Source organism: Heterocephalus glaber, unplaced genomic scaffold (assembly GCF_053883595.1).
Source record: "Heterocephalus glaber isolate CG9 unplaced genomic scaffold, H.glaber_assembly_v1.0 deba00000474, whole genome shotgun sequence".
Lineage (NCBI taxonomy): Eukaryota > Metazoa > Chordata > Mammalia > Rodentia > Bathyergidae > Heterocephalus > Heterocephalus glaber.
Window position 1 is genome coordinate 69,215 of NW_028258146.1, and position 25,466 is coordinate 94,680.

At 48.6% G+C, this 25,466-nt stretch overlaps 1 protein-coding gene and 3 non-coding genes across 4 annotated transcripts in view; 3 read left to right on the top strand and 1 right to left on the bottom strand.

The window, feature by feature from the left end:
• Window positions 1-1,999: 1,999 nt before the first annotated feature.
• The window catches only part of Lrrc75a (leucine rich repeat containing 75A), a 44,508-nt gene continuing 21,041 nt past the window's right edge, over window positions 2,000-25,466 (bottom strand). The window contains exons 2-4 of the mRNA XM_087204380.1: window positions 18,302-18,430; window positions 8,986-9,101; window positions 2,000-6,818 (exon numbers count right to left, since the gene is read on the bottom strand). Of these exons, the coding sequence (XP_087060506.1) occupies window positions 6,290-6,818; window positions 8,986-9,101; window positions 18,302-18,430 (774 nt within the window). The 3' untranslated portion in view covers window positions 2,000-6,289. The remainder of the gene's footprint in view (window positions 6,819-8,985; window positions 9,102-18,301; window positions 18,431-25,466) is intronic.
• On the top strand, window positions 2,409-2,477 carry LOC147829716 (small nucleolar RNA SNORD49). Its single transcript, XR_015448603.1, has one exon. It is a non-coding gene; the product is annotated as a small nucleolar RNA SNORD49 (small nucleolar RNA).
• On the top strand, window positions 3,142-3,210 carry LOC147829717 (small nucleolar RNA SNORD49). The gene has a single exon (XR_015448601.1). It is a non-coding gene; the product is annotated as a small nucleolar RNA SNORD49 (small nucleolar RNA).
• Window positions 4,179-4,250, top strand: LOC147829718 (small nucleolar RNA SNORD65). The gene has a single exon (XR_015448599.1). It is a non-coding gene; the product is annotated as a small nucleolar RNA SNORD65 (small nucleolar RNA).

The following is a 25,466-nucleotide window of genomic DNA, read 5'->3' on the forward strand; positions in this document are numbered from 1 at the left end:
TATATATATATATAAATGGTAACAGACACATATAACAATATTCAACATCAATAAATACAAGCTAAAAATTACAGCAAGATACCATTTGGCTGGGGATTTAGCTCAGTGGTTCCATTGCCTGCCTTGCAAGGAGAAGGACCTGATTTTGATTCCGGTACCAAAAAAAAAAAAAAAATAATTCAGGCTCTGGATTTTTGTAATCCCCCCCCCCCAAGGATTTTATATTCAATTCCTCACTCCTCCATGGTATTCTCTGTAGGAGAGTCAGAGGGGTCTTCCTAAGACACAAGACATGTCACTCCCATGCTCTGAAGGCCTGAGATGTTCCCCAGGAATCTTCAGTAATACTCAACCCTCTAGTCTTCCCCTATATCCCTGCTGCCTGTAGGGTGGAATTTGGTGAAAGGTCCTTAGAACTTTGACCATCCATTCTCTGCTACCCGTTCTGGTCCTGGGGATTGAAAGCAGGCCTTGTATATGTTAGGCAAGTGCTCTATCACTGAGTCACTTCTCCAGTCCTCATCAAATTCATCATGGAAGCTGAGAGTCCCCGTGTTCGACACTTTGACTTGGCTCATTCTAGAAGAGCCATTAAAACCCCTCTTCTCTCTGAGATTAATCATTTTATATCTACTGTTTTATTTTTGGAACGACATATAACTGTGGAACATAATTAAGTTTTGTCTTCAAAATCTTGGTCCTTGAATTTTTTTATGTAACATGAATTTCATACAAAAAATTCAAAAAACTGTAACTTTCAGCATAAGTGTGTTGGCTCAAAGTTTGCTCTTTTCAGTTCTCTCAAGTCACAATGAATTGCTTTCCCTTGGTGTAAGATTTGCCTACAAAATGTGCACCCAGGGAGGATTTCTTCTCCCTCTTCCTCTCTCTGTCCCTTTCCCCACCCTCTTCTTTTTGTTTTGGGTGTTGGAGATGGAACCTAGGGTCTCGGGTGTCCTAGGCAAGTTCAAACTCTACATCAGTGAGGCCTCCTCCAGCACTGCTCTAGGATTGAACCCAGGGGCTCCCCACTTGGCTACATCCCCCAAACCTTTAGTTTCTGACACAGTCTTCCTCAGTTGCTCGATTTGGGCTCGGACTTGTGATTCTCCTGCCTCAGTCTCCCAGAATGCCGGGGTTACAGGCATCGGCCACCACGTCCGGCTAGGATTAAGTATTTTAAAAAATAACAGGAGAAACTCGAACATGTTCAGGTACTGAAAGGTAACAATCAGCACAGGTAGTTTTCAATTGTAAATAAGATAGGGCATGGAGGGAGGAGTCCGGAGAAATCAATTGAGAAAAGAGGGCAGATCGCCAGACCCGAGAGGAAGAGGGGTGGAAGTGGATCCAGAGTTCTGCTAGCTACTTAAAGAACGATGGGGCTGAGGACTTAGCTCAGTGGTTCCGGCGCCTGCCTCGAAAGCCCAAGGTCCTGAGTTCAATCCCCGGTACCAAAAAAAAAAAAAAAAAAAAAGAATGACGGATGTCAGTGTGCAGGGGTCTGAAAGGTTCCCTGGATAGCTTGAAATAGTTGTGGGGAGATAGAGGACTGTCCCCGCTTAGATTTAAGACCTGAAATTATTTCAGAAAGCTTGCTGTGTGCCCAGGCTCCGTATTTTACATGCGTTGTCTCATGTGACTCTCACAACCACTTTGTGGGGCACACGTGTCTACATTTTCCACATCAGCAATCGCAATCGGAACCTCAGAATGGATGAGCCAGAACGCACAATCAGGATCTCAAAATGCAGAACACCTCGCTCTAGCGCTGGTGCAGACGCTGCGGAATTTGCTGCGCGTTTCGTTACCCAGAATCCCCAGGGGCTTGGAAGAGACCACCAGCTCAGTAGGACGGGGGTAGTTTCCGGGCGGTGGGCGTTTTCTATCGTTAAATAGGTCAGAAGTTCCCGTGAGCCTTTGCCAGTCACACCCTCTCTTATGTGGGCTATGGGATATTCTGATTCCTTAAGAGCTCTGGTTAAGGCGGGGACTACCCTTTTACTACTGTGGCAGTGGAGGTAGTATTGTTTTATGTGTACTGCTGCAGACTGGTCGCGAGGGCAGATAAAGAGCAAGAGCTTTTTTGTTTTCTACAGAGTTGATTTTGGAAAAAGCTAAAAGGTCTACTGAGGGTCAGCGAGGCGGTCTGCTGTTGGACATTATGGGAGGGCCAGGTTGTGCAGAATGCTGTTAGCTGAGACTCATGGACCGCTCATTTTTTCGGCAGAGCCACTGGCGCAGGAGTCTAGTGTCTGCAGAAACCAGCATCCTGTTTCCGGAGCCTCCATGAGGAGTCCGCACACCTGAAAAATTGGGTAGGTAGGGATCTCCCTGCCCGTGGCTGGGAATAATTCAAGGGCGTTACACATAGATGGATTGTAATGGGACCACGAGGGAGACGTGACTGTACTGGTGATAACTAGTAATAGGAAGTGCCGTCAGAAGCAATAACTGACGATATACTTGATCTGACTACAGTCACTAGAATTTCTATAGATTAGTTGAACGTTAGTGCCAGACTCCACTCTGAGTTCTTGTTCTTAATCCATGCTTCAGATGGACTCAACGCAGAATATTGGAGACGGGAACTACATCCCAACGTGATGTCGGGTGCGTTTAATATGTGACTTTGACTGGACAGAGATGTAGCTTAGTGTTAAAGCTCGAGGCCTTGGGTTCGATTTCTAGCACTGTCAAAAAAAATGTGACGTAGTTGTAATTTAGTTCCCTGAGATGTAATGATGTTGGTGTTTTAGTGTGTCTTTGCAGTGATGTGGAAACTCAAATAGAAACTGAGATGGGTGCTTCAGCTACAGGCATAACGTAGAACTGCATTCAAAATTAGTCTCTTTGCCCAGATGTAGTTCAGTGGTACAGAGTCCCTGGGTTTCACCCCCAGTACAGCAAAAGTACATATACGTATTTGTATACACATGTTATACACATATTAAGTCATTTGCAGAAATAAGTATAAGTGGTGTCTGGTGGCTGCTTTTTTTTTTTTTCTACACGTGGTACTGAGGATTGAACCCTCCCAGGGTCTTTGCACTGAGCTACATTCTCCGTTTTTAATTTGGTTTCAGACACTGTCCATGTCTCCAGTTGGAAGAGTACTGGAGAAGGATGAGGTCTTTTGACTGCTCTGATGATATCTAATAGGAAGTGCCGTCAGAAGCGATAACTGACGATAACTACTCCTGGCTGACTGCAGTCAAAAGTGTGCACCAGTTGCTGTTGTTTCCCAGGGTTAAGTTGACCTGAACTGTGACAAAGTTTCTATATTCACTCAGGTTGCAAATTGGCAGAGGAAACCAGCAGCTTAGTATTGCAGCCTGGAGCATTGGCCTTGGAACAGGTAAGCTTTGGTCTCTGGCGAGATTGGTGGTTGAGAATGCCTAGCTATTTGGTCAGATATTGGCAGTTCCGTTTGATTAACAGTACGTGGAAGTGCAGCCCTTGACCTTTATTGACAGGATCCTGGAGGAACTGGCTAGTTCATAGGGGCAGTGGAACTAAGAATGTGTACTAGAAAGTGGTTCCCATTCTATTGGGTGTCTAATCTTGAGCAAATTATCTTTTCTGCTCTGAGGTAGTTTCCTCATTTATGAGAGGTAACAGTAGTAGGTTTGTGACTTTTAAAATGCACTACTAAGTACAGATCGTAACACTCAGGAAGTTATTTAGGATTTGTAGATTTAGTAATTTACAAAAATGCCCCTTGTGTAAAGTTATAAGGGCCAGTGTTAATAGGATGGACTTAACAAAGCTTGTGGTCTTGGAGTCTCTCATGCCTTTCCTGTTCTGTAGCCTTATGTTGCTGTGTCTTTGTTTCCCCAGGTTTGGGGAGCAGTGCTGGAGTGCAGTTTTAGAGCTGGCAGAGGTAAGCCTAGATCTGCACAGTGATTCATATTGGCTTTTCTTTTTTTTTGTACCGGGGATCGAACTTGGCTCTTTACGCTTGCACAGCAGGCGGCAAAACCACTGAGCTAAATCCCTGGCCCAATGTTTGAATGTCTAAGCAGCTAGTTGTAAAAATTGATTTTTGAAGGGGCCAGGGATTTAGCTCAGTGGTTCAGGTGCCTGCCTCACAAGCGCAAGGTCCTGAGTTTGATCCTTGGTACCAAAAAAAACCAAACCAAAACAAAACAAAAATTGATTTTGAAGAAAAGGATATCAAGTGATGAAATCACCAAGAGCAGGTGGAATTACCTGCAGATTGGTAGTGGTGAGCCTACGATTTTCTGATGATATCTTTGTTTTTTTTGGTACCGGGGATCAAACTCGGGTCCTTGCACTGCACAGCAGGCGGCGAAACCACTGAGCTAAATCCCTGGCCCCTCTGATGATATCTTTTATGTTTTGAATGACTGTTGGTGAGAGCAGAAAATGAGATTGAAATTTAGTGTCTTCGCAGGCTAAGGACTCAAAGCTGCCATTCATTCAGTTTGAGAACCTAAATGACTTCAACATTTGGTACAGAAGAAACAAGTTGGGCATGGTGGCACACGATGCAATCTCAGCAAAAGTGGAAATCCCAGAAGAAACAAGCTTACCTCCAGCATCAGAGGCCTTCTCAGCAGAACTGATGTATCTGGCAACTTTTTGTAGGACAGGCACATTTAGTGTCATGCACTAACCTGAACAACAAACAGGAGCAGCTTCTATGTCTTTGGATAAATTTATGTTTATAAGTGTTGTTATTAAATAGTATTGTAATAACGGATGGTCTTTGGTATTGATTCTTAGAAATATGTATTTGGAGAAAAAGTTAAATTTGACTGCTGTGAGTGTTAGCATTCAAGTTTGTAAACTTCTGATCAGTCTGGTCATTTTAACTGTAGACCTCAGGGGCAAAAATTCAGAAGCATTTCAGGCATCCATCCTTGATAATAGTCCCTGCTGCCTTTGTCCCTTGAAGCGTGTGATGAATGAGTTGGCTGTACACGATATTTAGCCAGAACCATTAAAGGACATGTCCAGCCTCCATCTTGTTGTCTTCCTAATGGGAAATATTGTGGGGGCTACGGGCCAGTTCTTGATAGTATTACTGCACTCTGTTTTCCTCCATATTCTGTTGCCCATGAGGTTTTGGTTAACCCAGTACTAAATCTGGTTTAAGAATGGTTCCCAGTTGTGCTGGACTAGGGATTATATCTAGAAGGGCTTTAAAGAAGTTGGTAGGGCTTTTTCATCAGGAGGATTGGGTTAAGAATTGGTGTAGGAGTGCTGGGGATTTAATTCAGTGGTTCTGCCGCCTGCCTCGCAAGTGCAGTGTCCCAAGTTCCAAAAAGTAAGTTGTTGTAGGGGGAAAGGCTTTGCTGAGTTGGGCACCAAGGGCACCTCCAGTGAGGCTGCCCAGAGTTTGGGATCATCTTCATGGTTCTGGGCTTTTAAGAGCCTCCTGTAGTGGCTCTTGGGAATATGGTCAAAGTATGGATTATTTAAGGAACTAAATGGAAAAGGAATTTGAAAAACATCTGAAACCCAGCTAGTAGGTCAGTCCTGGCCTACAGAGTGAGGATGAGGATATGGGGCTGTTCCAAGACCCTGGGTTTCCAAGTTGCCTTTTTTCACAATGATGGAAGCTGGCCTGCCCCGGGCACAGCCATGTGGCATGCAGGGTCTTGTAAATAGAGTGGTGGTAACTGGTCTTCATAGGTAGGAGACCTTAAGTGGAGGTTGAGGCTCCACAAGGAGATGTAGGCCTTCCATGCTTAGCCTAGATACAGGACCCAGGCTCATTCAGTGAGAAAGGCCCAACCTCCTGTGAGTGGGAGGCAGAATGAATGTAATGCAAGATTGGAAAAATGTTGGGTGTCCCGAGGGTCACCGAGAGATTAAGGCCAGCCTGGCATACATTTGAGTTAAAGGTCAGCCTGATTATAGCGAGACCTGGTGTCAAAAGGGGAAAAATCCCTGTGGCCCATTAGACTTGTGGAAGAGAGCTCTACATTACCACTGGCCTAAGTTCCCAGCATCTCTAAGCATACAGCCCTCTGCTGTGCCCAAGTCTAGGGGAGGCCCAGGGCTGAGCTGAGAGGAGTTCCTGGAACCTCTTGAGCTGGGAAAGACTTCTTAGAGCCAAAGGCATATGTTGAGATTTACAGTGAGGAGAGGACTAAAGGGAAGTAGTTCACAAATCCTCGTCAGGTCCTGTGGTCTGCCTGTGGTTGGGACTGCCCAGGCTGATTTTTCACCATAGCCTGAGCTCTCCTGGCCGGAGCTCCTGAGCCTGGCTTAGCCATCCTACCTCACAAATTCTCTCCTGAGGTTCCCCACTTCGGTGTCACGTCTGAGTCCCAGCCTCTTTGCCCTTGTCTTTGGCAAGTGATACAGGGCTCCCTCCAGGGTCCTGGGCCACAGTCCCTTCCCAGGCCTCTTCTCCAGTGCCTGGGCCCTCACCAAGCTCCAGGATGGTGGGTAGGTGGCCCTGTTTTGGAGAACGCTTGCGCAGGCTGAGTAGAAAGGGCTGGGGCAAAGAGAAGATGTCCACGTTGTTGCCCAGATCTATCCACGTGACATTGGGGAACTTGCTGGGGTCCTTCAGGGTGTCAGTAAGATCACGCAGCAGGGCCCGGGTCAGCCTGTTGCCATTGAGGGCTAGTGTGGTGAGGCGGGGCAGGGTGCTGAGAGCCGGTAGGAGCTGCAGGACCATGTCGTCCGTGAGGCCTGTGAAGCCCAACTCCACGCTGTCCACCTGCTCCCCACAGCGCTGCAGGTAGCTGGTCACTCGCTCAAGGTCACGGGAAGTCAGTGGGATGCCTGAGAGGTCCACGGTGTTGTCTGGAGGGTTCCCAGTCAGTACAGCCTTGAGGCTGAAGAGGAGATGGGACAAGGACAAACAGGGTTCAGGAAAGTGAGGCAGGCAGCTACCACCATGGGGCCAACCACTGCTCAGCTGAGTGACTCTGGGGATCCTTTTCCTAAGTGTGCAGGGATAGGAGAACAGGACAGTGAACACCTTTCAGCCTGGGTGGATGGGGTGGTCAGGGCCTGAGGGCCAAAGCCGACAGACCTGTGAGACTACCAGGGAAGGCTCCAATGTTTCTTCGTGAGTCCTGTGTTTGCCTGCATCTTACGTCCTTTGCTTCGACTCTGACCTCTACTTAATATCCTCAAAAAAGGAGCTAATGGTGTGGTACAGTTCAGTAGAATAATAAATGCAAAACGTTTAGAGGAGTGTTTTCTATAGGTGAGAGATGGAGAAATAAATACAGGCTGAGCTTCTGCTTTCACTACCCTTGGGTGGCAGCTGAGCTGACCCCAGCAGTGGGACAAAAATCTGAGGCCTTTCCTGGAGCCTGTCTTCCCCACAGATGGGGGATCCTCAGTGCCTGCAAGGGAGGGTGCAGGGGTGGGTTTCGGAGCCTGGTGGGAGCCACTGCCTCCTGGAGGCTCAGCGCTCTCCACCCACTTCCACTCACTGCCATCTGCTGCTCCTGGCTCCTCTCTCTTCCTGTTCCTTTCTCTGGGGTCAGTGGCCCTGCCAGCAGCCCTTTGTTGGCACTGAGGCCCAGGGGCACTATTCATTCTTCACAATTTCAAGCATCCAGGCAAGCCCTGAGTCCAGCGTCCTTGGCAGGAGTGGGAGTAGAGGAGCCTACAGCCTGACCAAGTGCATACCTTAGAACCAGCAGTTCAAGGGGCACAGACTTCCAGAAGAACCAGGTAAGGCTCTATGTGTGGGGTCTCCTGAAGCTGGGAGGCTGTTCATAGTTTGCTGTGTTGCTTCTGACTGGGGTCCAGCCCCAGGAAGTTTAAGGTAAAGCTCTCAAGGCAGGAGATTTAACAGTTTGGAGCACTGCCTGGCATTTGTTCAGCATGACTTAATGTTGGTTTCTATCAGTGTCATTACCAAAGCAGAGGCGTCGCACAAGGGAAATCGTGTGGTGTGGTTAACAGCTTACACTTAGGAGTCACAGACCTTAGTTTGAGTCTAGCTCCAACCCTGGAGCTGACTCAAGAAAAAGTGTGGGCTATCAGAGGAGCTTGGTAGGAGTTCCAGCAGTGACAGTGTAGGTGCCAAGGCTGAAGCTGGAAAGAGCTTGGCATGTTCTTGAACCAGTAGTTAGGGCAGTTCGCCTGGGTGAGGGAGTGAGGGAGTGAGAGGTGAGACCAGAGAGGGAAGAAGGCGTGGTCACATAGCATCCTACTTGGATTTCATTCAAGTGTGATGAGAAGCCCCCTGTAGGGAATGAGGAAGCCTCCCTCACATGGCTCGTGAATGAAGAATGCACCGGACATGCACATGTGTGTGCTGGGGACAGAACAAGAGGCCAGCTGGGCTCCTACTCTGAGCTTTTCAACCCTGAACACTAGGTCCCAAGGCCTCCCTTCCTCTGTCCCTTTTTGGGCCCCTGGCCTCGGCCAGCTCTGTCTGCCTGGGAAGGCTTCCTCAGGGTCCATCTTCTCACATTCTTCCCTCCTCCAAAAGAAAACAGCTCTAGAGCTCATTCTGCACCATGAAGGAAGGGGATATCCTTTCCTGCCTGATCTTCCAGGACCTATAAGGATGACTTAGTAGTAGCACCAAGGCCTTGCCAATGAGTCTTAGAAGGCCTGCCACTCTGCCCCTCGGTCCCTGCAAAGAAGGCGGGGTGCTTCCTCCCCCCCGGGAAGCCTGCCTTCCAGGGTCCCCTCCACTTGCTTCCTATAGGGGTTGCAAAACCTGAGAGGGTTCTCACTGCAGCATGGGCCAGGGATGTGGGTAGGGTCTGGGACACCCTGGGAGGACACTGCAGAGACCTGGGGGTTCCACTGGGGCGCTCACGTTACACGTGGAATTCAAAACATATTCTCTCCTCACCACAATGTGCTCTTGGCTGCTTGTCCCACCCTTAAATTCTTGCTGATCTCACTTTGTTCAGGCAGCTGGCCCAGACCCCTCCTTAGACTCCAGGCCTTCCCTTCACCCCTGCCCTGGGAGGGGTCCAGTTAGTGGGGAGGGGGGCTGGGCAGGCTCCCCTAGGGACTGTCACTCACCAGGCCTGTGGCTTCCTCTTCACCAGCCCGCGGTGCCGCCTCCACTGGGAGTGGGGGCTGAGGTGGTAGGTCAGTTGCCGGCACAGCTTCTCCATGGCGCCCAGAGCATCACCCTCCTGCAGAGGAACCACAGGCCCCAGTGTCTGAGTCATCGGGAGCAACTGGAGGCACACAGTCCCCTAGGCCTCGCTGCCCCTCTCCCTGAAGATGCGCAGCAGCAGGGGTGAGCAGGTGTGCTGCGGTGCTGGCCCAGCGTGGGCGCCCTTGGCAGAGCAATAGGTACAGACTAGCCTGCAGGAGGGCCTTAAGCTTTGTGAACTAGTTGCCACCACTGAAAAGTTGAGATTTGAAAGTCTAGCTTCTAGGGATCTGGAAATAGGTGGCTGGAGCTGAATGCCTGCTATCCTCTTGGGCAGGATTCACCCTGCTCCTGCCACTCCCCACTGTCCAGGCCATTCTGCGGACTCACTTTGTCAACTGATATTTACTGAGCACTTGCTGGGTGCTAGGTGCTAGGCGCTGGTTCTGGGAAGCTGGACTGCAGCCTTGAACAAATGTCAGTGGTCTTGTATTCAACACGGTGAAGAGGAAAATGAAATATGTTTTACCTATGTTTCTCTCCAAAGTGAGAAAATAAAAGAATGAGAGGACCAACTCTTTCCCGGCCCAGTTCATTAGCTATATTACCCGTTTGGCCCATCAGCATTTGACTTGGAGAGCCTGAGTATTATGGGCTGTACTGTGTCCTCACACACACAAAAAAGGGCTGTATGTGTGTGCTGTGGAGACTGAACCTAGGACCTGGTGCATATCACACAAATGCTCTACCACTGAGCTCTCAGCCCTCAGTCCTGTCCAAAACTTACATGCTGACTTTTTTTTGTACCGGGGATCAAACTCGGGACCTTGCGCTTTCCAGGCAGGCCGGGGAACTACTGAGCTAAATCCCTGGCTTTTTTTTTTTTTTGAGACAGAGTCTCATGCTGTAATTAAGGCTTGTCTTGCACTCATGTAGCCCAGGCTGGCCTCAAATTCACAGGGATCCTCCTGTTTGAACCTCTTGAGCGCTGGGATTATAGGCATGCGCCACCATGCCTGGCTATACATTGACTTCTTAACCCCCAATATGTCAGGATGTGATTGATTACATTTGGACATAGGGTCTTTAAAGAGGTAATGTGAGTAATCCAAGATGGCTGCTGGTGTCCATACAAGGAAAGATTAGGATAAAACACATAGGGAGGAAAGACTATGTGAGGACACAGGGAGAGGAGGTTTTCTACCAGAGGCCTCAGAAGAACACAATCCCTCCAATCTTGTACTTGTGGTCTCCAGAATAGTGAGACAAATAAACTTTTGTTGTTTAAGCCATGGTCTGTGGTATTTTATTACGGCGGCTGAGCACATTCTTCCTTGTATTAGGTAAGTAATCTAGAGATGATTTAAAGGATGTGGGAGGATGTGCGTAGGTTTCAGATGCAAAGTAATATGCCATTTTATATAAAAGACTTGCACATCTATGGACTTCATTATGTGCTGGGGTCCTGGAACCAAGCTCCCTCGGATCCTGGGGAAGAATGTGCTGTGTCATCCTGGATTTACAGGTCTGGACACATCCTCAGCACCCAGTTGAACCCCTGGCCAGGGAATGAGCTGAGGGATGCACGGGAGATGGAGAAGGCACAGTCAGAGAAGCAGGAGTGAGGAGGGCTGTGGGCAGCAGGGAGGAGGGTGGCCAGTCAGATACCCACAGAGGCCCCTGGATCTCCAGAGAAAGGCCCTGGCCAGCCTGGGATTCAGGGTGAGGTCATGGCGGGGGCCAGTGCCAAGGCAGACTTGGGAAAAAGTAGAAGGGATGTGGGTATGGGATATGACGAGAGATGGCGCATCGAGAGCCATAGTTCTCACTTTGGAATGCTAGGGGAGCTATTTATTTATTTTTTCGGTACTGGGGATCAAACTCAGGACCTTGCACTTGTCAAGCAGTCAGGGTGCCACTCAGGTAAATCCCTGGCCCCTTCATTTATTTATTTATTTAGGTACCCAGGATCTAACTCGGGACCTTTTGCTTTCGAGGTAGGTGGTGGAACCACTGACCTAAATCCCTGGCCCATTCATTCATTTAGTTTTGAGATAGGGTGACTTTGAACTCTCTGTGAAGCCCATGCTGGCCTTGAACTTGTGGCAATCCTCTTGCCTCAGCCTCCTAAATGGTGGGGAGCACCACCTTGCCCATTTTTGTCAGGAGCTATAAAATACACAGATACTTGGGCTACCTCAGTGATGGGTGGGACACTTTGGCCAAGGATTTTTAACTGCTCTCCAGGTGATTCTCTTGTACAGTCAAAGTGGAGAAGCATCAGATATGATGCTTTAAAGATAATCAGGACCAGTGGGTGGGGTCAGTGGGCTCACTCAAAGGTCGCCCCAGGATAGATAGTTGCAGGCCATCCAAAGCTGAGAACTGAGGTCCTCAGCTCTGACATCTCCAAATCCGGGGGACTTTCCCTCCAAGGTCTAGGCAGGGCCATTGTGCCTGAAAGGAAGAGAACAAAGGAGGAAAAGAGGGCTTCACTACACCACTTGTGCCACAAGGGAGCAGCCGTGAGCGAGGGAAGGATTGATTGGGCTCTGTTACTACTATGGAGATGCAGGGAACCTCAGCCTTCTCAGTGGCTAAACAGGAACAATAGATGTAGTTACACAGGGTAATAGAGTTGAGTAGACTAAACGTGAGTTCATGATTTCACAGAAGTGTGCTCCGTTCTTTTGGTCTGAAGTAAATTAAACCAAAGCTTTTTTTTAGTGCTGTGGCTTGAACTCAGGGCTTCACACGGGCTAGGCCAGCAAGCTCTCTACCACTGAGCTACATGCCCAGCCCTATAGCTTATATTCCTTGGAGCATGTGCGACACATTAGGCGTTTCCTCTCTGCACTGCATGTATGAACTCTCTACAATCCTAGACCTCACAACAATCCTTGCATCCCACTTTACAAGTGAGGGAATTGAGGCATAAAGAAGTTCAAGACATAACTTGCAAGAAGGATTCAGGATCCACACATCATCAACTGGCTCAGAGCTGCCACTCCAAAGCACAAATTCATTCTGCTCTCTGCTCTTGCCTCCTTGTGAGAATCCTGTGTTTTGTAAAGGTTCATTCAAGGTGTTTCTATCATTTGTGTGCAGAAAATCTTCCAGCAAGAGCATCCAAGTTTCTCAACTCCTCTTTTCAGGCCCCCTTCTGGCCTCCTTATCCTGATAGGACAAATTCTCTTCCTCACTTAAGCTGCCTGAGCGGGCTTCTGTGAGTTGCAGCAGGGCCCTAACGCATGCAACTGGCTTAATGGAGGTTTGAAGAATCAACTCTACGGCTCTTCTCCACCCATGGGAAGGGAGGTGAGGAAGGAGGTGGGTATGGTGCAACTGGGGTGACTCTGGGCACCGCAGCCTCTCCAGACCTGCCTAGTGACACTGCCGAGAGGCCCAGGGAAGGATCTGTTTGAGGACTTCTCAGTGACCTGTTGGAAAGGTGCTCCAGGCAGACCTGTAGGCCCATCTGGGACCATACCCGTGATACTGCTCCATCTCTCAGCTGTAAGACAGTGACACCATCTCCTACTGTCACTTCCCTAGGCACCTTTGTAAAGGCACCCAGGATCCCAAGAAGCACAGCCCTTTATTTCCCCCCACTCACTCACTCCATCTTTCATAAATTCATTCAGTCATTTATCAGATACTGACTGCCGTGGATTGGATACTACATGCTGGATACCATCCAGGTACAGAGACTGCTGGGTTCATCAGAACCAGCAGGATGGCAGCAGTGATGGACGTGACTGCTGAGCCTGGGTCATGAAAGGTATCCTGGCTTTTGCCTCCTTCTTGGGCATGAGCTGGCTAGTATGATGTGAAGACACTCAAGCTGTCCTGTGAAGAGGCCCATGTGGCAAGGAACGGAGGCCTCTTGCCAACCCCCTAACATGCCGTCTTGAAAGTGGACCTGCCAGATTTCATCAAGCCTTCTGATCCTTGCAGCCCTGACCAATGTCTTTTTTTTTTTTCAATCTCAGTACAGTGATGGAACCCAGGGCCTCACATATGCTAAGCAAACACTACCACTGAGCTACATCCCTGGCCCCTGACCAATGTTTTGAGATACCCTAAGCTACAACTACCTAGCTAAATTGCCCCTGAATTAATTCCTCATCTGTAGAGACTCTATAATAGTAAATGTCTCTTTTGAGAGATAGAGAAAAGGGTAGGAAGGGAGGCAGAGAGAGGTTGCTATGCTTCTCAGGCTGGCCTCAAACTCCTGGCTACTACGGTCCTTCGGCCTCAGCCTCCTGAGTAGCTGGGACCACAGGTGCAGGCCACTGTGCCATACCTGCTGTTTTGAGCCATCAAGTTTGGGGTAATTTGTTACATAGCAACAGATGAGGGGGTATGGTGTGGAAGCAGCAATCTCATCCTGGCTCCAGCAACACAACTTCCTGCTGCTACCCCTCAGTGCTAACAATTTCCTGTTGCTGTGGTCTCTGGGAGTCTCAAAGTCCCCTGCTGATTTCCTTTATCTTGTTCACAGCCCTTTATTAATCTCTTAAAAATTCACAGTGGTATGTGCTTCCTGCTTCCTGCCCGGTACAGGATGTAACTGAAAAAGACCGACGACCCTTTAGAGCAGCCAACAAATAAATAAGCACTATCATTTGGACCTTAAATGTCCTCCAAAGGCCTATGTGTTAAAGGCTTCCTCTCCAGGTTAGTGCTACTGAGAAGTGGTGGAACCTTTTAAAGGTGGGGCCTAGTAGCAGGTCTTAAGTCATTAACGGAGGGCCCTCAAAGAGAGAAACAAGGCCCCAGTGCTTTCCTTTCCTTTCACACCTGGCCATGAGGTGAACAGGCCTCCTCTGCCCTGTGCTCCTGCCATGATGTGTTGCCTTCACTATGTGAAGCAATGGGGCCAGCCAATTGTTCATTGATTGAGACTTCCAAAACTGTGAGCCAAAGTAAACCTTTCTTCTGTTTAAATTAATTATCTCCAGTGTTTATTATAGCAATGGAAAGCTGACTAACACAATAAGCAAGATAATTTCAGAGAGCAGTAAGTGGGATGGAGACATACATGGGGAAATAAAGAGACAAGGCCTGGATGGGAGGCCTACATTAGGTAGGCTGGTTGAAAAAGGCCTCTGGAAGGACATTACACTCAGTCTGCAGCAGAAGGATGGGCAGCCAGAAGTGGCTGGTGCTGTCCCAGACAGAAGGCTCATTTGGTTTGCTGTTTGTTTGTTTGTTTTTTGTGGAGCTGGGGATGGAACCCAGGGCCTCACGCATGTGAGGCACTTCTCTATCACTGAGTAGAGCTGTACCACTGAGTGCACTATGCCCTCAGCCCTGGAGCTAGGGTTTTATTTAAATTATTATACCACACTGAAGGATTTTCAGTGAGCTATCTGAATAATCCAATTTACCCATGGCACAAATGAGCCCTCTGGAAGTACAGGAAGTAGGAAGGCCAAAGTGGAGGCCCGGAGCCCAGTTAGAGGCTATTTCAGTAGCTCTGGAGACAGGTTTTGGCAGAAGGAAAAGGCAGCAGAGACAGAGAGAAACAGCAGGTCAAAGACCAGGAACTATGGCTCATTTTTAGGGCCATCCTTAGGCCAGCAAGGCTGATTTTGTCTGTAAGCTCAGAGCCACAGACATGCCTGGGGATCTACCTCCCACCTGCAGCCCTTCACCCAGACAAGTGCAGAGGGCATAGATCCAGCCCCTGCCTCACCTGGTGGCTGGGACTTGCCAGGCTTCTTCCAAGGGGCTGCCACCTTAACAGTGGGAAGCATGTCAGTCCTGTGGTGCTTCCCCACGAGATTGGACAGGAAGAGCTATTTTCCTTTCTCCCATCTCACAGCTGGTGGACACCCACCTTGGAGATGATGCCTCTGTCTACAACTTCTAGTCCCACAACCTGAGCTGCTGGGAGCTTCTCAGATGCACAGAGGTAAGAAAGGAAGTCCCAGTCAGTTCTGGGCCAGCACTGGTGGCTGCAGTAGGGCTGCCCATGTCAGCGGTAGGTCTCTGCAGCTGGGACCTCCCACCCCAGCCTCACCCACCACTGGGAAAGTCCTTCAAGAGAGCCTCTCCTGCCACATGGCCTTGGGCAGGGCAGGGGATCTATGGGCCAGGTCCCTGGGCTTTCAGTGGGCACAGTGTACTCTGGCATCTTTGGAATCCCAGTCAGAGACTCACATGTTGTTCTTTAAGACTGAGCAGCAGGGACCATGCCTTACTTGCTGATAACCCCACACCTGACCCACCCACTGGGCCTGAGCACACAACTGTCATCCAGTAGATGTGCACGGGTCAGTCAGTCATCACTTGGCCTCTTAGCACAGGAGGCCATACGTGCCAGGCACATGCAAGTGTCTCTTGTGAGCTTTTCTCTCTCTCTCTGATACTGGGGCTTGAAGCTAGAATCCAGAGCCTTTGCATTGAGCTATATCCCCAATCCTTTTTATTTTTTTAGTTTGAGACAGGGTCTTGCTAAGCTGGGCTTGAACTTGTGATCCTCCTGCCTCAGTCTCCCAGAGTGCTGGGATTATAGGCATTCGTCACCTCACTTGGCTAATCATCTCATTTAACTCTCAAAATAGTTTGGTAGGAGAGATGATTTTTGTGCCCATTTTAGAGTTGAGGAAAACAAAGCTTAGGGAATCGAGTGATCTGAGAAAGGTCAAACTGTGCAATGGACTGAGGCTTTGTGTTCCTCCAAATCCACATGTTGAAATCCTTATCCCCAAGGAGGCAGTTAGGTTGTGAAGGTGGAGCCTGATGATGGCCTTGAAAACAGGAGGCCAGAGAGCTCTCCTGTCCTCTTTCTGGCATGTGAAGATACAAGAAGGTAGAAGTCTGCTACCAAGAAGAGGGCTCTCACCAGCTACCTTGATCTTGGACTTCAGCCTCCAGAATAATGAGAAAATTTTCTTCTTTTTCTATACTGAGGATTGAACCCAGGGCCTGGCACATGCTAGGCAAACACCGTAGCATCGAACTACATTTCCACCCTTTTAAATTATATTTTGAGACAGAGTCTTGCTAAATTGCTCAGGCTGGCCTTCAACTTGTCATCTTCCTGGCCCAGCCTCCCAGGTAGGAAAATTTCTGTTGTTTATAAGCCCCTCTGGTCTATGGCACTTTGCTATAGCAATGTTCCTGAGGCTCCCTTTTATATTTCTGGGGATCACCGGCAGTCAGGAGTCCAACATAGTCTGGCTACCCTTTGCTTTTCTAGCGCTTTCCCCCTCCTCTCCCTCCTGTCCCCAATCCCTCTGTGCAGCTTGGCTACCTCTGATTTCTCAGGGGCCTGCATTTCCAGCACCTCTGGTCTTGCTCAAGTTTGTTAATTAATAAATGTCTTCTTCTTGCATGCATTTTTCTCTTAGGTGAGATCTTATCCATCCTTTTCAAATAATTTTGTCCTCTGAAAAATTTCTCAGGTTGTATTATTCATTTTTCACCCTTCTACTCACCTCTCTCCTCTCTCATCCTGAGGCCCTATGTGTGTGCTCACGTGTGTGGGTGTGAACTGTGCAGGATGTTGTATGCACTACGTGCCATGAACAAAGGGCACTTTTCAGATCACATTATCACAGTTGGCTTACATCAGTTTCCTGGACTAGACTGTGACTTCTGAGAATGCTTAGTTTTTAAAAAAATTTCTGTAGCACTTTATCATGGTGCCTAGTATATAGTAAGCACTCAGTTCACCTATTCAATCCTCTATTAACATTTAGTAATGTTTATTATTCATGTGGCCTATACTAGGGAGACAGTGGTGAGCAAAACCAGACCTGTCTGTCTTTATGAGCTTAATAAAGTTTTTTTTTGTTGTTGTTGCTAAGAAAAAAAAAGCCCAGTTAGTGCCCCTCTTGCCCCAACTCAGACTAAAGGGAAGGATCAGAGGGCATGAGTTGCTTTACCTGCTCCTGTCTCATGGGGTCTGATGAGAGCAGTTAATTACTTCTTGTGTCTTTGCCAGCCCTGAGTTACTGTGTAGGCCCATGTCTCAGATTACTGCATTACCTGAATTTTATTTTCCTCAACTCTCAAATGGGGAAGAAAGAAATCTTGCCTATATATTTTTTTGAGAGCCATATTGCCTGTCATTCCTTTTAACTGTAGGCATTTCAATTCCTGTTCTGGAAAAGAAAGGGGTCTGACCCCTGCAAGGCCTCCTGACAGACCCATCTGTAGTACAGGACCTTTCTGCTTCCAGAGGCTGGACCAGGCGTGAGAGGCCGAGGGTGGCCCAGTATCAGCTGGGTGGCTCCTCATGGCTCTTGGGACCCACAGCTCCTCTTCCCCACACCTCCAGTGGCCCCCCCTGCCAACCTTCACTCTTGGCTTTACTTGAGCCCAGCATTCCTGCCTTCTGCTGACCCCAGCCCCTCATTGCTAGCCCCACCTCAGAGTTTTGGCACCAGCAGCCCCAGAAGCCAGTGAATAGGGCCCAGATGAAGCCACAGATAGGGTCAGCCCAGGAGGCTCCTTTCCTCCGAGCAAGTTGCAGCTCCCTGGGTGACTGTGGTCAGGTCTGCCCATGCAGAAGAGGGAAGGGCTTAGAGATCGTGTCTCCAACTCTTACCCCAGATCCAGCTCAGATGGGATGCTTCCCTCCTTTACCCCTTAGTCCTGCTCTGGCCTCCTGGTCCTAACAGAGAAGAAAGGCTTCTTTTGGAAGCTGCTGGAAATTGAGGGATGGAAGGAACCAAGCAATAGAGAAGAGCTCCTGGGTGGACACCCCTCACCCCCAGGTCCCTGCACAAGCCCTAGATGAGCCAGTCTGATGCCCTGAGGCCACAGCCAAGCCTGGATCCTGGAAGCCAGCAGGATCAGGGCCAGAATCTCTCAGCCAGAGGGGCTGAGTAGCGTCTTAGAGCCTGGAGAGCCCTGGAGTATTTCCTGTTGAGCTGTGGGGGATCAGGCAGGAAGAGTGAAGTGGTGGGGGCGATGTGACACTGTTCCCCAGAGCCCTGTTGGAATGAAGGCCACATGGTGCTGGAGTTTCCACTCTTTTTAAGGTCAGCAGAATATAGGGGTTATATAAAGTATTAATTTTTAAAATGTTGGCAATGAATTTATCCATAGGCCCGACAAAACCTTCCAGGGTTGATGGTACCAGTAGGAGGGTACCTCAAGCCCACCCTCTTGGTGCCTGAAGGAGGGGGCTCATTTTCCTTGGGCCCTGAATGACTTTGTCCAAACAGGCGCCCACCTCACACCCCAGGGCCAGGCTGGCTTAGGCCACAGCTGCCCTACCGGCTTAGGGCAGTGGATATAGCGTGCCAGGCTGATGATGAGGTCATGTGTGATGGGGTCCACCAGGTTCCGAAAGCTGGCATATCGATACAGGACATCGTCCAGGGAGGTCGACTCCATGCCCAGGTCCTGCAAGAGCAGAGGAAGTGCAGAGGTGAGGGGTGGGTGTCCAGGTCAAGTGCCACCCAACTTCTGTGTCCCCCAGAGCAGCTTGTACAGCTCCCTGGAGCCAGCTCAGCCTCCCCCAGATCCCTGGCAAGGAGGTGGCTACAGTACATCCCTCAGGGCACCAGGAAAACCCTGTCTCTTTATTTCCAGCTGAGGGAGAGGAGGGACCCACATCGGCATCTGAAGTCTCTTCGGTTCCTGCAGGTCCTGGTTGATGAACCTCTCCCAAGACAGCCCCCATGCTTCACCTCTCTGTTTTCCCAACCATGAAGCTAAGCATGGCCAGCCTCAGTCCTAGTGGCTGTGCCTCCATGGGGGCAGAATGTGGAAAACTCCCCTCCTGTGATGAGGTCGATTACTGGTTTTCACTTGTGTTTTTGCTGTAGATGACCCAACGTCAGGATCCTTTGCCCTGGAAGTTTTTGAGCTGTGGGATCTTAAGGAGAAGCTGCCAGGTACCCAGGAGGAAGCCCCACTGGGGGCCCATCCGGGTGTACAGTGGGGTCCTTGTAATGGAAGGGAGGCAGATGGAAGTGAGCAGTACCAAGTAAGGTGGTGTTAAGTACGGCTGGAACAGAGGTTCCCCTGGTCTGAGGAGGGACAAGGGTCTGGGGGCGATGAATTTCGGGACATGGTATCTAAAATATGGCACTGTGGTATCTGAGGAAACTACAGAAGCAGAAGGCCTCTCTGACTTTCCTCTTAGCAGGTCATAGCTCAGTTTTGGGAGCCAGCGGTAACCCCCTGTACACTGGAGGAAAAGAATGTCAAAAACACACAGACCTAGAAGGGTCTGAATGAACAAGCCTTGCTAGGTTTATACTGTTATCTCCCAATTAGACTTCTGTCCATAAAAAAATATACAGTTTTCTGTTTTTATTTTCTGTGTGCCTGTGCATGTGTTAGTGGGGATCGAACCCAAGGCCTTCTTACTGAACTTTATGCACAGCCCTTTTTTTGTTTTTTTTTTTACTTTTTATTTTGAGACAGGGTCTCACTAAGTGGCCCAGGCTAGGCTCAAGCTTGTGATCCTCCTGCCTCAGCCTCCCAGATTGCTGGGATTACAGGCCTGTGCTACCATCCCAGGCTTTAATTTTGACTCAGAGTCTTGATAAATTTCCTGGACTGGCCTTGAACTCATAATTCTCTGCCTCAGCCTCCTCACTAGCTGTGATTACAGGCATGTGCCACCATACCTGGAAGATTTCTGTTAATTTAGTCTTTCTTTTCCGTTTATGTGCTAGGCCCTAGGGATAAAACCCAGGATCTCCTGTATGCAGTCTGTTCCCCATCCCTTCATATGAACTTCAAGAAGCGGGGCCAGCTTCGGTCTTTATTTCCTACTTTGAAGAAATGAACCTCAGAGGCGACTGCGGTGGCCCTGCAAGGTTCTCTGGCTGCTGAAATAATGCTGGGGACCAGGAGCCAGGGACATAAGCTGAGGTGTGGGTGAGTGGAGGGGGCTTCTGAAACACCGGCTGCTGAGGGCTGGAGCTGGGTCCTTTGCAGAAGCAAGGACAACACCTGCCTTGACCTCTGTCCCACCTGGCTTGTTCAGCTGTGCTGCACCCTCAGGCGAGCTACCTAACACCACCGAGTCTGAGTTTTCTCATCTGTAAGATGGAAACAGTGACCCAGCATCACAAGTCAGTGAAACAAAACCAAATAACATGGGCAAAGCCTCTGGCAGGGTGACAATGCCCATGAGAGTGGCTCCTCTCCCCCTCCCCTCGCCCTTCTCCCAGGGCCTCGAGGCCGCTCCTCTCCTGCTGCAGCTGTTCTTAACCTCTTTTTACACCACAGACCCACCTGATGTGTCAAAAGCCATGAACTGTCCAGAAAAATGTTGGGAATTTGGGCAGCACAGGGATCTTGGCACAGGAAGTCCATGCTGGCCTCACAGTCCAGGCTGTGTGGTCACATGGGTTCCCAGGACACACACTATTACTCAGTAATGTGCACAAATATGGCCCGGCCTGTGGGCAGAGGGAAGTGGGGCTGGGGACACAAGAAAGCCACAAGGCAGAGGGCTTGTGTTCCAGGGTCTCAGAAGGCTGTGTGGTCAAAGGACTGTGGGCTAGTATCCAGCTTCTCACAGCTTATAGCTCCAGGCTTTCCTGCCTGGGGAAGGGAGGTGGTGATTCCCATGGCCAGAGGTCAGAGGTGTGGTCATTTTTCTTTCCTAGTCTGTTGTAAGCTGGGCTGTTCCTCCGTGGCTGTCAACCCAAAGTCAGCCTCCATCCCTCCTCTGCTTTGCCCCTGTGCACCCCTTCCTGTGTGTGTACCCCTGACATGTAGTGGTCTCAGGCCTTGGTTGGCCCCCAACTCTAAGTCTGTGGGCAAGAGATCACTTCCAATGAAGTGCTCCCCATCTGTGAAATGGGCAGGCAAATTGCAACAGGAGTTACCAAATAGTTCCCAGCTCCTGGGGCAGGAGGTGGGCAGTAGGGTGGACAGGGGGAGGGCAGAGGAGCCAGTGAGATTGTGGGCAGAGCAGCTCTTGGTTTCAAACAAACAAAAACAATCGAACAAATAAATGTAGCTCTGCTGCCAAAGAGAATTTGGGAGGCCCAAGACTAAAAAATGGTGGCTTGGGTTTCCTATGTTCTTACCAGCCTTACCCATCTTTCCAGACCCCTACATTTCTGGGTTGGTTGAGGCCACTCCATTCTGGAAGTTCCAAGAAAACCTCACTGGCTAACCCAGTTTGGCAGGTCTGAGAAGATGCAAAGTGGCCCTCCCCAAAGCCCACTCTCCTGAGTTCCTTCCTCCTGCCCTGGCCCTTCACCCTGGGTGCTCTGGTGCTGTCAGTGGTACCATTTCTCTCTGGAGTGCTGTCTGCTTCCCGTGCTTGTTGCTTGATGAGGGCAGCGGGAAGGAAAGAAGAGGTGGGAGAGAGGAGGAAGGGCATTTCCGGGGAACTGAGTAACAGCCAACGCCCTCCTTCTGAATTCCAGTTGTGGTGGGCAGAACGGCAACAGGTAACACCAGATAGGGACAGAGCAAAGGGTGCTGCATGCTTTATTGCTTTATTTCAACCCCGCCTAAGTCCACAGAATGTTCCTGCTGCTTTAGGGCACCTCACATCCTGAGGACCTGGTGTCCTCTTGTGCTCCTTCCCCTAAGCTAGCTTATTGGAGATGACTGTCATCCCTCACCAGTGGCTACCCCTGGGGCAGGGTAGGAGGGACAGGGGCCAGCCAAACCCTCAGGATCTGTAGCCCCAGAGGCCAGGCTCCTCTCTGACTGCACCCACGGCTGCACCAGTGCTGCCCTGAGGGGCCTCTAGAGTTCCAGCTCTGCTTTGGCTTGGTGCCTGCAGTGTGGATGAGGGAGGTGGAATAATCAAATCCAGATGTAGCCCCTACAGGTGCCAGCCTTGGTGTGGCTGGTTTGCCTTGAAAAGCATGGGAGCACTGAGGACAAGCCCATCTTCCTCATCCTGGGTCTAAACAGCATCATTTCTAGGGACTGTGCACATGGACAGTTCCTTATCAGAAATCTGGGAGCTTATTATTCATCAGAAGGTGCGCTGAGTCATCACTGGTGGGAGTCACTCTTGGAGGGTGTGACCAGACTGGCTCGAGTCACCAGCTGCTCCCTAACTGAGTTGCTGGACCCAGTGGCCACCATTACATATGCTATCTTAAGGAAGTGGGGCTTCCACATGACTGCGCTTGAATAAGCAGCTTTGAAGATTTGTTGCAATGGGATGAGAGATGATGGGCTTGAAGGTCAAGGGATATAGGTTTCAAAAAGTAATCAGAGGGCTGGGGTATAGCTCAAGGTAGAGCAGTTGCCTAGCACGTAGGAAGCCCTGTTTCTATCCCCAGCCCTGAAAAAAAATGAACAGAGCCAGGGATTAGCTCAGTGGTTCCACCACCTGCCTCATAAGCCCAAGGTCCCGAATTTGATCTCCAGTACAAAAAAAAAAAAAAAAGAGAAAAAAAATGAGCAGAGATTCATACAAGAGGTCAGAACAGTATGGTCTAAAGACCTCAGGGAACCTGGGTGTGGTAGCACAACCCTGAAATCCCAAGTACTCTGGGAGCTGGAGGCAGCAGGATTCCAAGTTTGAGCCTAGCCTAGGCCATGTGGTGAGACCTGCGTTAAAAAAAAAAAAGGACCCCCATTTATTTTCTTTTGGAAAATTTTGTTATTTTTGTAAAAATTTATTTCTCCTATATGTATTAATTTTATTTTCAATGAACAAAACAGTTTTATTGAGGTATAATTCACACACACATATCATACAAATCACCCATTAAAATATATAATCCTGGTTTAGCAGTGATAGAGCACATGCTTAGTGTATGTGAAGGACAAGACAAAACAAAAAGCATACAACTTAAAGTTTTTGGAGTATGTTCACAGATTTGTACATTCATCACCACAGTCAAATTTAGAGCATCTTCATCACCCAAGCAACTAATTCCCAATCCTACCCTACTATGGCCCCAGGTAATCACTTACTTATTTTTTGTCTTTATATTTGCCTATTCTGGACTTTTTCTACTTTTATCTCACTGTAATTATATATCCTTTGATCAACAGCTCCATCTTCTTCTTATTAATTTTTTAATTTTTATTTATTTATTTTTATTTTATTTATTTATTTTTTATTTTTTAATCTTCTTATTAATTTAAATAAGTAAATAAATCCTTAAAATCCTCTGGCCTTAATTTCCAATAGTGTAACTAGCATTAGATATGATCCACATTAAGGAAAACTCTTTGAAGTCTTTAATGATTTTCAAGACTATAAAGGGATCCTGATACCAAAAAAACCCAAAAAGTTTTGCAAGGCACTAGGTTAGAATAATGTGTTATTCTAGGAGAAAGGGGCTAACAGAGAGTTAGGGGCCAGGTTAGGACCTAGGGATCCCCCTGGGAAGGGTTTAGCTTCCAAGGTCTTCCCTTTGGACCTTGGAAAAACCCATAGGTCCCATAGACTTCATCCCTCCTATTGCCCATTACCCCAGGCCTCCAAGGAGGCTCCTGTCTATGCAGGCACAGCTTACATGGTGGTGCTAAAGGGACTCAGAAGCTGGTGTCTGGGAGGAGGAACACTGACCCAAGGGAGTAGGCCCTGGACTTTCTACCTGGTAAGCAATGGCAAGCAGCACCCTGAGAACAAGAATCCAGGAAACTGTCTTAGTCAGTTTTCTGCTGCTGTAACAGAATACCTGAGACTGGATAATTTATAAATAAAAGATGCTTACATTTAACTCACAGTTCAGAGACTGGGAAGGTGAAGACTGGGTGGCCACATCTGGCCAGGGCCTCACAGTGAGTCATAACACGGTGGACAATACCTCATGGCAGGAGCACATGTGAGAGCAGCCAGATGGAGCATGTGGGAGAGAGAAGGGGACAAAGGAGCTGACCCGCTTTATAACAGCCTGCACTGGGAAGAACTAATCTAGTCCTACAAGAACTAATTCAGACTCTCAAGAAGAATATTAGTCTCTTGTAAAGGCCTCACTTCTCAACACTGCTTCAGTGGCAACAAACTTCCACATGCGGTGTTTTTTTTTTGAGACAGGGTCTCGCTATGTAGTTCAGGTTGGCTTTGAACTCACTATATAGCACAAGCAGCAACCTTTCTCCCTTAGTCTCCAGAGTGCTGGGATTACAAGCATGTGCCACCACACCTGGCTTCCACATGAGTTTTGGTGGGGACAAACCACAACAATGACCTAGAAAATAGCCAGGGGAGAGGTCACCATAGAATTTCAACATTTGTCTGTGGACTAGGTCCCTTCTTTTCTTGGTCTTTGTTGGTAGTATGCAATTTTTAGACCCAGGTCACTACTACATTTTTTTTTTAATAAGAAAATGACCTACCAATGACCACATGTGGCATTTTACACTTAGGTTTGGACACATGTGTGCATCACTGGCCCTGAGCTTCCACACTCACTGTTGCCCTTGTTCTTTGATACCTGCTAATCGTTAGACCCACACCTCTACTTTGTGTTCCTGCCCTGCTGGGAGCATCAATCGCCAGTCCCTGCTTCCCCCCAGAAGGGACACAGGGATAGCTTCTTTTCTGAGCTCCAGACTATGTGAACAGTCCTTTATGTGGAAGTCACACCTGAAGACAATATGCTTGATACAAACTCTCTTCAAAATGCTGCATATGTTACTCAGCTGCCCTCCAGAATTTAGTATTGCAAATGGCTCTGAGGCTGTTGGATTTTTGTTTCTTTAGCTGCTTTTTCAAGCCCAGGCTCTTGTAGGGCTGTTTTTGCCACTAAAACCCAGCTGTGTCTACTGGAAGGTGCCAGCACACTGTTGGCTTCCTATAACATCAGTTCAACACACAGCCTAAAATGCAAGTGATAGCTTTACAACAGTCTCTGAAGGTCATCAAATGGACACCCCATTCATGATGTCTCCAGGTTGCTAAAACCCCTTCCCTATGTCTCTTCTGTAACCCAAACTGTACCTCAGTTCTTATTGCTACCTCATAAACCTTCTTAGCACTTGATTCTTCTCTTCCAGATACAAATCAACTTTTCAGTTGTTGCAGTTCTCAGATCAAAAAAGCACCTTTCCTCCCTGCTCCGCCAAATAACAAGTGTCGGCCAACAGGTAGAGAAACTGGAAACTTTCTTATCGCTGGGAGGAATGTGAAATGGCACAGCCACCATGGAAAACAGGCAGTTTCTCAAAATACTGAACATATACTTACTACAAGATCTAGTAATTTCACCTCTGGGCATACATCTCAAAGAACTGAAAGCAGTGTGTTATGGTTTAGATCTAAAATGCCCCCCTCCAAACCTCATTTGTTCAGAGGTGGTGCTTTTGGAAGTGATTGGGCTATGGGGCACTATATAGCCACTGATGTTTGTGGCAGATGTGCCATTAGGATGTGGGACACTGGGGGAGTACCTCTCTGCTTCTGGCTGCCCTGGGGTGAGTAACTTTCTTCTGTCATGAACCTTCAACATGATGTTTCTGCCTCAGAGCCTGTCAAGCATGGACTGAA